Here is a 13,404-nt window from a genome sequence, read left to right as displayed (position 1 = left end):
TTCCAATTTGGGAGGCCAAAGGTTGTTGTCCTCTCCGGAGGCTGCTGCTGCTATCTGCTCGACTCCTGGGAGACCGTTGAATTCCATTATCCTGATAAAGTATGTATGAACACAATGTATACAGCAGCTGATCAATGGTAATTAGCTAAACGTATGCATGGGCACCTGTTGCCTCCCACCGAAAGATATAAGTAGATCAATGTGAAAGACATGCATGTCTTGCAGTTCACCTGTCGCCGGCGAGTCGCCAACGAACTTGCCGCTCAAGACGCTGTGGCTGGATTGATGGCGCTGAGTAATGGACAAATCCAAGGCGCCGGCGTCGACAAGGACAGTAACAGTGGCGACGTGGTTTGCAGGGTGAAGCGTACGGAATACAACCCCCCGATCGAAGGCGAATACGACGACACCGGTGATCCCTGACCCTAGCTAGGTTGAACAACTTTTGTTTCAACTAGAAAGATAGCCCGCACACATGCGCGAGCACCTTCTTATATAATGAGTGAAATTTTATTATGAATATTTATGTGTGGGTGTTTTTATTAAAATATTTTTTATTATATTATAAAGTTAAATGTATTTTGTGTGATTTGAGCGCTGATTATTTTCTTATAATTACCCTTGTAACATTTAAATTTAAAATAAAATTACTTGAGAATATGTGGTTTTGAATTGATGAGAAAATATTGTGTCGAAACAAAGGAGGTGGTTCCTATAAGAAAATTCAGGATATTTAACTCCCCAGTAGGATATCTTACAACAAAAAAATCCAATAATATCAATTCTTTGATTGATTGTATTTTATTTTTATATATATTTTTTCATTCAAACGGAACTCGTAAAATGTTTGAATTTTTCTATTTACAGTGGGTTTTAAATCTAGCAACATTTGCTCAATTTCCAATTGTAAAGGACGCCTCAAGGTTGTTTCACTGTTAAGATTCCTAGGTGCAACCCACGTGCTTATTGGTATGATGTTCAACTGGCCACACATTTATTTTTAACCTATTGTCTATATTGCTAGATGAATACCTATTATGATTAGTGACTTCATAGATCATATGTGTAATTGGGATGCTATGATCATCTTTCTTATGAATATTTATTTATCTCCTAATAAGATCGTTTTAAAAGTATCAAGGTCAATTTGTATAGGTACATAGCCATCATAGGCATGTTAAGAGAAATTAATTAAGTTAGTAGAAAGTCGTTAGACGCCTGACAGGATATAAGTAATAGATGGAGGTCCATTTGTGTCTTTTTTACATATAGATAATTTTAATTTCAGTTGATAAGGAGATAAAAAATAGAGAGAAAAGAATGGCGCACGCTGTATGCGAGCAGGGAGGAAAGGAGATTTCGGATGTTCTTTTTCTAAATGATTAATCTAACAAACTAAAATTATGTGTCAGATGTTTAAGTCGAAGCTGATGGTCGAATGTTTTGTTTTGTTGTCAGAATTTTTACGATTTTCTCTTATTTAAGAGAACGACGTAATATCTTAATAGTGTATTTTCTCTGATTTATAAGAGAACGACGTAATATCTTAATAGTGCATTTTCTCCGATTTAAGAGAACGACATAATATCTTAGAAGCATTTATAAGATGCGTACTTTTTACTGTGTTACAATGTTGGGATGGGGGCTATTTTTTTAATATTACTCATAGATCTGTTCATTTTACTTTTATTAGATATAATTTAATTATTATCAAGTTATATACGATGACAAAAATATATATCATTAATTTTTATAGTTTTAAAATTGCTTAAATGACACGCAAAAGTCAGAAAATGTAGCCCCAATTAATGTGACATTTCTCTCTTTACAGTTGAATTAAAGAGGACATGAGTTTTAAAATGTAAAATATTTAAAGACATAAGCAGATCAAATATTAGCATTATAATTTAGATGCTGCATTTTCTTAATTGTTTGGCATACAATTTTTGCTTTTCTAAAAGAATGAAAATAGGAGAAAAAATAGGTGAAAAAAGGGGTGAAAGAATTAGGGGGGGGGGGGGGGTTGAGCAGACGTACGTACGTACGTACGTACATGCAATTGCCAACAGGCCGAGGTGGGCCTCGGGATAAGGATATGTTTTTTTCTAATAAATCTAATGGTTATAAATAGTGGTCCACAAAATTTAATAAAAATCAACGGTTATATGTTGTGTCCTTTTAAGAATTTCTCTAATTTATAGGATGCCACGTGGCGGCTTAGGAGCATTTATAGGATGCCACGTGGAGGCTTAGGAGCGTTTGTAGGAAGTTTAGTGTTGATTAATTTTTTATTATAATATAAATCCTTATGTGGAAGACTTTTAAGGAAAAAGTCTGACTTACACCCTTAAACAATAAGAACGGTACGAATTGTCCCGGTTATATATAATCTGATCTCTCACCATCGTTCGCAAACATATAAACTAATATATTTTTTTGTTTTGTTTTTTCTTTTATTATACATCTGATTTACCTATGTATGTTCATGGGTAATATACGATGGAATAATCTATATTGTCAAAATTATTTGTCCTAATTATTAACATTATATAGATGAGAATGACATAATTAAAAAGATATAATGTGGTTCTATGCGGCATTTTCGATGATATGTGTATATGTTTTTTCTAGCAAATACTAAGCACATACTTTTTCCTTTTTTTGGAGACAAATATTTTTTCTCTTAGGGTGGGTGTGTGTATGTGTATTAATATGATGGGTGAGCACACGTTTATATATGCGCTCGTGATTGCTTTTTTTAATGAAACATGATTGCCTTATACATCATTACTTTCAAAAAATTTAGCGAGATGGCGTGAAGCGGTGCTGCGGCCGCGTGAATTCTTTGACAAACTCGCCAAGGGTGGTTGCTACTCATATGCACAATTTGAGGAAAATCTCATAGCCACAAAGAAAGAAAGAAAAAACTGCTCGATGGAGCTGATCTTGTAAACATTCTTCTTTTTTTTTCCTTTATGACATCTCTTGCGTAGATATAGATATAAAATAATGGTTGAAAATAATATATCCACGGGTTATGTATAAATAAGTAGCTAGATTTTGTTTTTTATATATAGGATGACCCTTATATATATACAGTACGTACTCCTGGGTGTATATAACCATTTTTCTATATATTTTTTCTTAGATAAGCACGGGATATGCAATATTTGATATTTAATTAATCTTACGCTGATGGCATGCTTTGTTTCGCATGTCCTAGATAAGCTCATCCAATGAGATAGACCGAATGAAGCTTAAGAGATAAAAAGGGCATCCACATGGTGTAAAAAATATATATGGTTGTTAATTTTCCAAAAAAAAATATGAATACAGAAACATAGAATATATGAAAATACATTCTTGATAAATTTAATAATGTCATTTGGATATATCAGTATTACACAATAGGGAGTGAGTAAATTTTTAAAATGCTACTCAAAATTTAAATTGTTTTTTAATTATAAGTCCAATTTAATTGTGATATACAATCATATAGTCTATAATGTTAATTATTAATATTTTTTATGGATGTTTCAATGAGATGTACTATTTAGAATAAAACTTAAAATAACATATATTTTTACAACTTAAAACATATGGTTAACATGAACTTTTTAGTTTTTCATCTAATCTAAGTATATAAGAAGGAAAAAGAAAAGGACATAGAGGGGATATGTACGTACATCGGACATACGGACGTACAGGTTCAGGGGACACGGCCGAGTAAAGTGGGATTAATTTTAGATAGATTGATTTGTTTTTTCTTAAAATAAAGATCTAGTGGTTAAAAATAATGGGTCCACCAGATTAAATGAAAACCGATGGTTGGATGTTAAAGCTCCACGTGCCGATCTAGGAGCGTTTGTAGGAGCGTCACGTGGCGGCTTAAGAGCGTTTGTAGAAAGTTTAATGGACTTTTAGTATATAATAGATAGATAGATACTTCTCTTAGCGTATTGGTGGTGTAATGATGGTCTGACTGCACCAGGAAGGTGGACGCTGTTTCTAGTAGCGTCCATGTCTGGACGCTGTTTGAATGAGCGTCCAAGTCTGGACGCTGTTTCTACACGCGTCCATCCTATTTTGGTTAATCCTCCTAGAGAATTACTAATTATTTAATTTAAATATTACTTATTATTATAAATAAAAAATTTGGCAACGGTTGAGACCTCTATAGTCTCATCTTTTCACTTATACTTATATTATAAGTAAAAATTTGTTTTTTTAAAAAAAACTTGAAATTTGAGTTGATTTTAAAGGTTTATTTTATCTTAGTTCATTTTTCAGCATTTACTTTTACTTTTAGATCGCTAATCTATTCATAAATTATTTTTCGTTTGCAAATATACCGTCAAATGATGGCACCCATATTTCTCGATTTATATATGTATATTAATTAAAATTAACTTAGAGTTCGACATGTATGTATACATAGGATATTTAATACTTCCTCCGTTTCACAATGTAAGTCATTCTAGCATTTGTCTAGATTCATTAACATCAATATGAATGTGGAAAATGCTAGAATGACTTACATTGTGAAACAGAGGGAGTATCACTTATGGCAAAGCTTTTATAACACTACAAGGTACGTTTCGTTTTCTTTTCTCTCTTTCATTTATATTTCTCGTACATTTTGGGTTCAAATTGCACAAAATCTTATGAGTTTTGACGTGTTGCAAATAACCACACAAGTATTGCACTTCTATAGTTTTGTAAAATCATATTGTTAAGTCATTTTTCTTTGAGTTACTACACATATAAATTCTAAACTTAGATCCGAAACTTATGACTTATGATGTATCGTCTATATTTGCAGAGTAGTCATCTAAGGTAGTGTTAACGCAAAACGAGGTGGTATTAACGTATGATTGATTGATTTTTAATTATTACAAACTTGAAAATATATTAATATGATATTTTAGAGTAACTTTTATATAGAAAGTTTTTGCACGAAATACACCGTTTAACAGGTTGAAAAGCGTGTCATGAAAAATCCAAAATTTCATCCAACTATTGTTGGAGAAATGAATGGGACCTAAGTTTATTATTTTGTATTGTGCTATAATAATTAGTTAACTTATGTATTAATGGTATGGTTTTGTGAAATCATAAGATCATGATACCTAGGTTTATATACTACTGCGAAAATGATTTTGCTATCCAACTCCCGTGTGATTTTTTCTATGGCATTTCACACTTTTTTTTTTGGCCGCACGCTATACACCACTTGTGATGTGAGCTGCAGCTCACGGTCACGGCCTGTGTCAGCTAGCCCACGCGTGCACCATGATAGAGAAACATGGTGGCAAGGTGGCCTCTGACCAGCGAGACGGCCGCCGGCAGTACGACCAACGCTATTCGGCGAGCGACACCGTCCCTCTCGTCGTCGTGAAATATAAATTACAATCTGTCGGTGATATGGGCCCGGGGGTATCAGGTTTAGAGGGAGGAGGCTGCCCCCCGTTGCCACGTGGCCCTCCCTGGAGAGGAGTCAGGCCCGAGGTGGGGTGGCGGCCACTCCTTCCCAAAGACTAGTCGGAGGAGGCTGCCCCCCGATGCCACGTGGCCCTCCCCCGAGGAGGGGAGTCAGGCTCGAGGTAGGGTGGCGGCCACTCCTTTCCAGAGACTGGATGGAGGAGGCTGCCCCCCCGATGCCACGTGGCCCTCCCCCGAGGGGGGAGTCAGGCCCGAAGTAGGGTGGCGGCCACTCCTTCCCAAAGACTAGTCGGAGGAGGCTGCCCCCCGATGCCACGTGGCCCTCCCCCGAGAGGGGGAGTCAGGCCCGAGGTAGGGTGGCGGCCACTCCTTCCCAGAGACTGGATGGAGGAGGCTGCCCCCCGATGCCACGTGGACTAGAGAGAGAAGGCTGCCCCAGGCGCCACGTGGCCCTCCCCCGAGGGGAGATCGGGCCCGAAGTCGGGCGGCGGCCGCCCCCTCCCGTGACTAGGGGTCGGGCTCCCCCGACCCCCTCTCTAGGTCACCATGTATAATGGGTTAAGTGTCCGCCTCCAGGTGCCCACCTACCCGCATTTATGACCGCCCGAGTAGTCGCGCCACGTCGCATTTAATGCGGTGTGCAATGCACTCAACCGGTCTGTGACCGGTCAAATGACCAATGGGACTGGGGTAGTGCGCCTGTGCGCTGCTCATGTGTCAGGCAACGTGCAGCCTGACATGTCCCATCAAATAATGATGGTGAGAGGTTCTCATCCTCTTATCCTAGCCGGAGTCGGTCCTCCCGCTCTGGTCAAAGCAAGGCTCCCGTTTTCCGGTGTAATAGGAGCCCAGAAGTCCTCACCCATTAAATGGTGACTGACGGGGGCGCCCCCCCGTGTCAGGCGGCAAGATTTGACAGGCCTCATCATCAAGATGACATGCGCTTGCTTCCCAGGTCAAGAGACAAGACATGCATTTTATGTAAAGATTGTAATCCTTCTCCACTAAGTTATGTTTTGGGGCCCATGTGGTAACCCCTTGAGATATAAAAGGAGGTCCAGGCCTAGTAGGAGAAGGGGAGCGGGAGCCCCTGATGATCAACACCTTCTACCCCAACAAGGAGATCTTGTAATTTCTCACAAGATCAGCTAAGTACAGGAGTAGGGTATTACGCTTTTCAGCGGCCCGAACCTGTATAAACCTCTTTGGTCTGATCGTCTTGGAGGGGCCTAACCCCCTCAAGACCACACAGCTTCGCTCACCAAGCCCTCGAATCTCACCCGCTGCCCCCGGCCGAACTCACAAAGGGGGGCCTCACGGTCCCCGATGGAGGAGTTCATTCTCCGACACAATCCTATATAACTAAATTTACATTTATAAATTTAGTTGATATGACATGTAAGTGCACTGTAATTTTGATAAAACTAATGTGTAAGTAAATATGTATTTGTTATTTTCTTTAAAATATAAAATTACAGTCCTATATAACTAAAATTACATTTGTAATTTCAGTTGATATGACATGTAAGTGCGTTGTAATTTTGGTATAAGTAAATATGTATTTGTTACTTTTTAAAAAATATAAAATTACAGTCTTATATAACTAAAATTACATTTTAAAATATAAAATTACAGTCCTACATAACTAAAATTACATTTGTAAATTCAGTTGATATGACATGTAAGTGCACTGTAATTTTTGATAAAAATAATGTGTAAGTAAATATGTTTTTTTTTATTTTCTTTTGTAGTTCGTTGGATGTAAATATAAAGGTAGAAAAAATCTGGGTGATTTTTTTTTGTTAGAAATCACACGACAAATGGATAGACAGACCCCTGCGAAAATTACTGTGATTTTATCTAATTCAAACCATAATACACCGATCGAGTTCTATGAAATTTAATTGAAAAAGAAGTGCTTTGAGGCAGCTCACTAGTCAGCGGGCCTGGCACGTACGGCGGCATGATGGGCTATTGGGCCGTAGGGCGGCCAGATTCGGGTCTGTTGAGCTTTACTTACTGGGCTTAAGTGACACCTGCTGCGTTGGGCTTGTACAACCTTTACTCCGTTCTAGGGCTGGTTTGGTGTAAGATCTAAATTAGGGTTACCAATATTTAGTAATTTCAGTAGTGTTTAGTGTCTATTTGGCTTGAAGCCAAATTTTGGCATGTATAAGAAAATAGACCATTTCAATAGTGAATTTAGGCTATTTTGGCTTCAATCCAAACACAACTTTACCTTACCAAAATTAGTCATGTCAAAACTTGCCAAAATTTGACATTGACAAAATTTGGTAAGGCCTATTTAAGCCACGAACCAAACCAACCCCTAGATACTTTTGGGTCTTTAGCAAATTCAGATCTTTTATAACGTTCAGGTAGATTGTTGTATAACTACTACTACTATTAATGCATCACTGGATCCATTTCTCCATCTCAAAAGTTGAATCGTAAGAAGATGTAGTAGAACATTCATGCTCTTCTCTTTATTCTAAAACAGTCACATAAGTAGGTAATGGACAAAGACGGAATAATATATAAGGTAGTAGACCTCAATCTATTTCCATCGTACAAAATGTCCCACCCTCTTTAGTGGTGTTCATTCTAACGAAGATAAACATAAGATAGTGCACACAAAACAAGAGTATCATTAGCACATGATTAATTAAATATTAATTATTATAAATTTAAAAATAAATTTGTTTGATATTTTAAAGCAACCTCTACTTAGAAAGTTTTTCGTACCGTTTTAGCAGTTTAAAAAACGTGCTAATAAAAATCGAGGTAAACTCGATTTGTATCTTAATAAGAAAAAGAACACCAACTTAGATGTCTCTGCTTTGATTGGGATTGAAAAATAAAAGTATTTCGTACTTCTGTATGGTCAGTACTCCCTTTGTAAATTAAAAAGAAAAATCAATTTTTAGGGACGGATCCGACAGAAGTTTTTTTTTAAAAAAAAAAACATAGGAAGTGTTTGTTTCACAACAGTGACGAGCTGCTCCGTGTACCTCCCGGCATGAGCACGACGCTGCTGACTCACACGTCCATTCGTTGCCGACTGGCGTTTCCAACTACTGGCAAGACCCGGCAGAGGAAGGCAGTTGCACGTTTGGGATCCCTGTCACTACTCCCTCCGTCCCCCCTCCCCCCCCCCCCCCCCCCCCCTCCACCCAAAAAAAAAAAAAACAAACTCTGGGTTTTTGTGTCCAACGTTTGAATGTCCGTTTTATATCAATTTTTTTTATAATTTTTATTGTTGTTAGATGATAAAACATGATTAATACTTTATGCGTGACTTGTCTTTTTTTATAATTTTTTTAAATAAGATGGACGGTCAAACGTTGGACACGGAAATTCAGGGTTTTTCTTTTTTTTGACGGAGGGAGTATGTATCAGTGTCAACGTCACCGTGTCAGCTCTCCATTTGAAAACAGGCTTCTTTCGTTCCTGGGCGATCCAGGGGATTGAGAGAGAAAAGTATCTTGTTTTCTGCGTGCACGCTTCCCAAACTACTAAACGGTGAAAGTTGTTTTAAAAAATCATATTAATCCATTTTTAAAGTTTAAAATAGTTAATACTCAATTAATCATGTGCTAATGGCTCACCTCGTTTTACGTATCCTCCCAATCTTCCTAATCCCCTTCTCCTCAAACACACCCTTAGTTGCCAATGTGACAATTCTGAAAATAGTTCGACCGCACATTCATGGTTAGATCTGAATATCTGATATCTTTCTCAAGAAACAATGCCTGGAACTGGAACCTGAACATATAAAAATTTACTAGTAAGGGTGAGATAGCCATATATATATATATATAAATATATATATATATATAGAGAGAGAGAGAGAGTGAGGGGGGTGTTTAGATAGGACTAAAACTTTTTAGCACATGTAACATCGGATGTTTGGACGCTAATTTAGAGTATTAAATATAGATTAATAAAAAAACTAATTTCATAAATGAGAGCTAATCCGCGAGACGATTTTTTTTATGCCTAATTAATCCATAATTATCAAAACTTTACTGTAGCATCACATTGTCAAAATCAGGGTGTAATTAGACTCAAAAGATTCGTCTCGCGAATTAGTCCAAGCTTATGGAATGGGTTTTGTAATTAGTGTATGTTTAATACTCCAAATTAGTGTCAAATATTCGATATGACAGGGACTTGGAATAAGTCCCTGGAAACCAAACAGCCCCTAAAGAAGGAATTCGAAGACAGGAGACACTGAAGTCTGAACCTACCTGCATGCCATACACAGCTATCTATCAGATCGATTTGGTAGCTTGCCTACCGGCCACCTCGACGAACACTGTTGATCTTACGGGGTAATTTCGATACTATATGGGCAAATATATGTTACAAGTACTGTCAATCGATCTGGTAGGTTAATATGACTTTGTTAGTTTGTTAGGCTTGTGGATGAAAGGATAATGGATGCAAGCAACCAAGTACTAAATCTTCTCAATAAAAGAAAAGAATTGCTACATAATATTGTCCCATTCTAAGCAGAAGGATGCATGGAAGACATCAGAATCTTATGCCGTAAAAATTCAGAAAATTTTTAGATCAAGCCATCAAATGCCTAGTTTATTTTTAAGACTATAAACATACCTGCTGCATACACACCGGCGATTGCACATTCTTCTTTTTCTTTTCTTTTTTTTTTTGAACCGAAGCCAGGGTTAGCTGGTTTATATTAAGCAGGGTTTTACAGTTTGAAATAGATAAAACCAAAAAGAACTAAAAAAAGAACGAAAGTACCAAGAAAAAACGAGTAGTCCCGCAGGTGTTGATCTATCGGGATATTCTCACGATATTGGTGCCGCACATAATCTACACATTTATCTCATCTGTTATTTTGGTCATTAGTTGAGGCAATTGAGTCTTCTGATTACGGAACACTTTTTGTTTCGTTGGCACCAGATTCCCCAAGCCACCATCATATAAACTAATTTCATTGCCTCAGTTTTATGTTTCCCCCCTTGGATGTCCCATTGATCCACCAGTCAAGGAGTGGCTCATCACCATCATGTTGTTTAGTACCTCACATCCTAGCCATCATGAGATCTCCTTCCAGACTTGCGTACGAAGGTGCAATCCTTGAAAAAAAAAAAAACTCTTGTCCAGTTACAAGGTTTAATTACATAGTAAATTTGACCCAAAAAAAAAGTTGTCTGGTCATTGACGGATTTGCAGCCGATCTGCTATCCAGATTTTGTTTGTAAGAGAAGCCATGCAAAGTTTTTGTATTTTGATGGTGTCCATACTTTCCATGTCAGCTTTGCAGTTGCTGAAACAATCCTCCCATTGAATTGTGCCATGTATGCCGATTTTGCTCTCTAAATATCGTTATTCGTCCATCGCCATTTTATGGTGTCTTCAACTCCTTCAACTAGGATGAAGTTGCTTCTTCATATATGTAGGAACATGTCGAAGGGTGCACCTTCTAACCCACATTTAAAAAGATGTATACCAAAGGCAGCTCACTAGCCTGACTAAAACGGCAAGAATCTGACACTACGAACATCAAACTTTTTACAGCATATAGTATTTTTCAGCTTTTCAGGTCCTCACTATACAAACGATGAAGTCGACATGTTCTAATCTGTCAATGCTATCATGATTTGATTAATTCCATGACTGTTGCATGGCATCTAATCAATTAGGGGAGTTAATGAAGTCTGCTTTAAGATTTATGGTCCTGTAGAGAGGGAGATGAGGTCTTTGCAATATAATTTCGTTCCAAACAACGTAACCAAACTCCTGGCTAAAACAACTCTATTTGCACAGTAACCCCACTGCCACACATCACACGATTTACATATCTCGACGGATGGATACATATGCCTCGGCGATCTTAGCCCACAGAAACCGGGAAGTATAGATCTCAGAGCCCCGGGAAAATCTGGGCCATCCACGTGTCCTCCCGTCGACCACGAGCCGAAAACGACGCTCTCACGCTGGTGTCATGTAGCTTTTTTTTTTCTCATTTGGAGAAACGGTATCTCAAAAAGCATCTCCCGACGTCGATTCCCAGCATCTCCTTGTTTGATCCCCACTGATGCCACTCCTGTAGGATCTCTGCCTGCCCTGTTACGGTTGACAGCTAATTACCTTGATTCGTTTGTGTGTTTTACAAGTACAAACCTGAAACCTCATGTTTTGTGTAGCTAATTAAGTAAGGGATAGCTTTAATAGCTCGATTTTGAGCTATATGATGCTTTGCTATATGTTCAAGAAAACCAGTGGCAAACAATTCATTAATGCCATGCTAAAAGACACTAAACATAAGCTATTACTAGTTTACTATTATTACCTCGTTGCAAAATATAACAAGTTTTAATTATATACCTGAATAAGTGTAATTATTTGATAGCCATCTATAACACGGTCTTTACCTACTGTTTTTTGGTTTTATCACTAACATGTCTACAAAACACTTGAATGGCCGTTGCTTAAAACAGAGTCATCATCCTGTGTTCAATAATCAACTTTATAGGTCTAATTTTGAACTAAAAACTTGTTTATAATCCCAAGTACCTGCTTACAAAAACTAATAAATCGCCGTGCAATTTTTTTAAAAAAATATAGTTAAAACAAAATGAATGGCTCAATGCGTGCACTTCCATTCGGAGACCTATATATAAACACACGCACACACTTATCAGTTCTCACCCAAGCCTACCCTCCTCAAAGACCAAATCCTCCTCTCGAACAACCGCCGGAGCCAACCACCGCCGCCGCGCCACCGCGCGCCGGAGAATATGGAGCTCCTCGACATGGTGCCCGCGGACGCCATCGCGCTCCGCCTCTACTCCCTCCCGGCGGCGGCGGCGGCCGTCGGCTCGCTCTGGGCGTGGCTCGTCGCCGCCCTCGCCGCCGCCGTCGGCCTGTGGCGCATCCGCGCCGCCGCCGGTGTCCGTAGCGCCCTCGTGGACGACGACGACCACAAGCAGCGCAAGGCGAAGCAGCCGCACGGTGCTCTGCGGCCTGCCGGCGTCGGCGAGGCACGGCCGGCTCGCGCCGAGGAGGCGGAGGCGGAGGCGACGACGCCGACCTCCCCGAGCGAGCCGAGCACGCCTTCCAAGGTCCGGTTCACGGCGTACTACGGCGGCGAGGGGGACGGCGCCGACGAGGGAGTCGTGGACAGCGTCAGGAGATGCGTGGACAACGACGGCGACGGCGAGGGGGAGACGCCGACGGCGCCGGTGAGGCGGACGGCGTCGGGGAGGAGGAGGTGGTCGACGACGACGACGACGACGGCGCCATTCATGGCGACGCCGTGGGAGGAGAGGGAGATGGCCGTGAGGAGGAGGGGAGACCTGGGGTGGTACCGCCACCTCGACATGGCGGCGCTCGACGGAAGCGTCGTCCGGCTGTGGGACGGCGAGGTCACGGCGGCGTCGCCGGGGCGGCGCGGCCGGAGGGCATTATCGGAATTGCACCTCTCATTGTAGAGACATGGCTCAGTGTGTATATTGTGGTGTAGGACTATTGGATGGTTATTACCATGGTTGGTGTATATGACAATTTTGCCCCTGGGCTTGTCATACCCTAGCAGTATGGCTGAGGGGTAATGGCCCCTCGTATGAGGACATAAATGGAAATTGGCAAATGCCACTGGTTATCCTTTGCTTCTGAATTCCAATTCCAAATTTTTACACTCTGATGGTCTCCTCTTCCTTCACTTAATCCTCATTCCTTTTCTTTCTCTGAATGTTTATCTGATAACTGAAGCTATCCTTCTTAATGCATTCATGGTTTAGCTTCTTTTCTTAATTATTATCACCAATTAGTTATTCCCTATTGATGATCATTTTTAATGAAGTCTGCTGATAGAGAATGGTTAGACTAAGCATGTAGATGAACTTGCCAAATGATATAATCTGCTTATAGATTCAGATAAGACTGTACTCTACTCTAAGAGGAAAAAAAATTATTTGGATCAATTAA

General features: G+C 39.6%; 1 protein-coding gene across 1 annotated transcript; it reads left to right on the top strand.

The window, feature by feature from the left end:
* The first annotated feature begins 12,096 nt into the window (after positions 1 to 12,096).
* LOC127785019 (uncharacterized) lies at positions 12,097 to 13,093 on the top strand. Its single transcript, XM_052312444.1, has one exon. It carries the CDS (start codon positions 12,216 to 12,218, stop codon positions 12,906 to 12,908), a length of 693 nt encoding a protein of 230 aa, XP_052168404.1. The 5' UTR covers positions 12,097 to 12,215; the 3' UTR covers positions 12,909 to 13,093.
* Positions 13,094 to 13,404: the final 311 nt, after the last annotated feature.

Source organism: Oryza glaberrima, chromosome 9, assembly GCF_000147395.1.
Source record: "Oryza glaberrima chromosome 9, OglaRS2, whole genome shotgun sequence".
NCBI classification, from domain to species: domain Eukaryota; kingdom Viridiplantae; phylum Streptophyta; class Magnoliopsida; order Poales; family Poaceae; genus Oryza; species Oryza glaberrima.
This window is presented reverse-complemented; position numbering and strand designations above follow the sequence as displayed.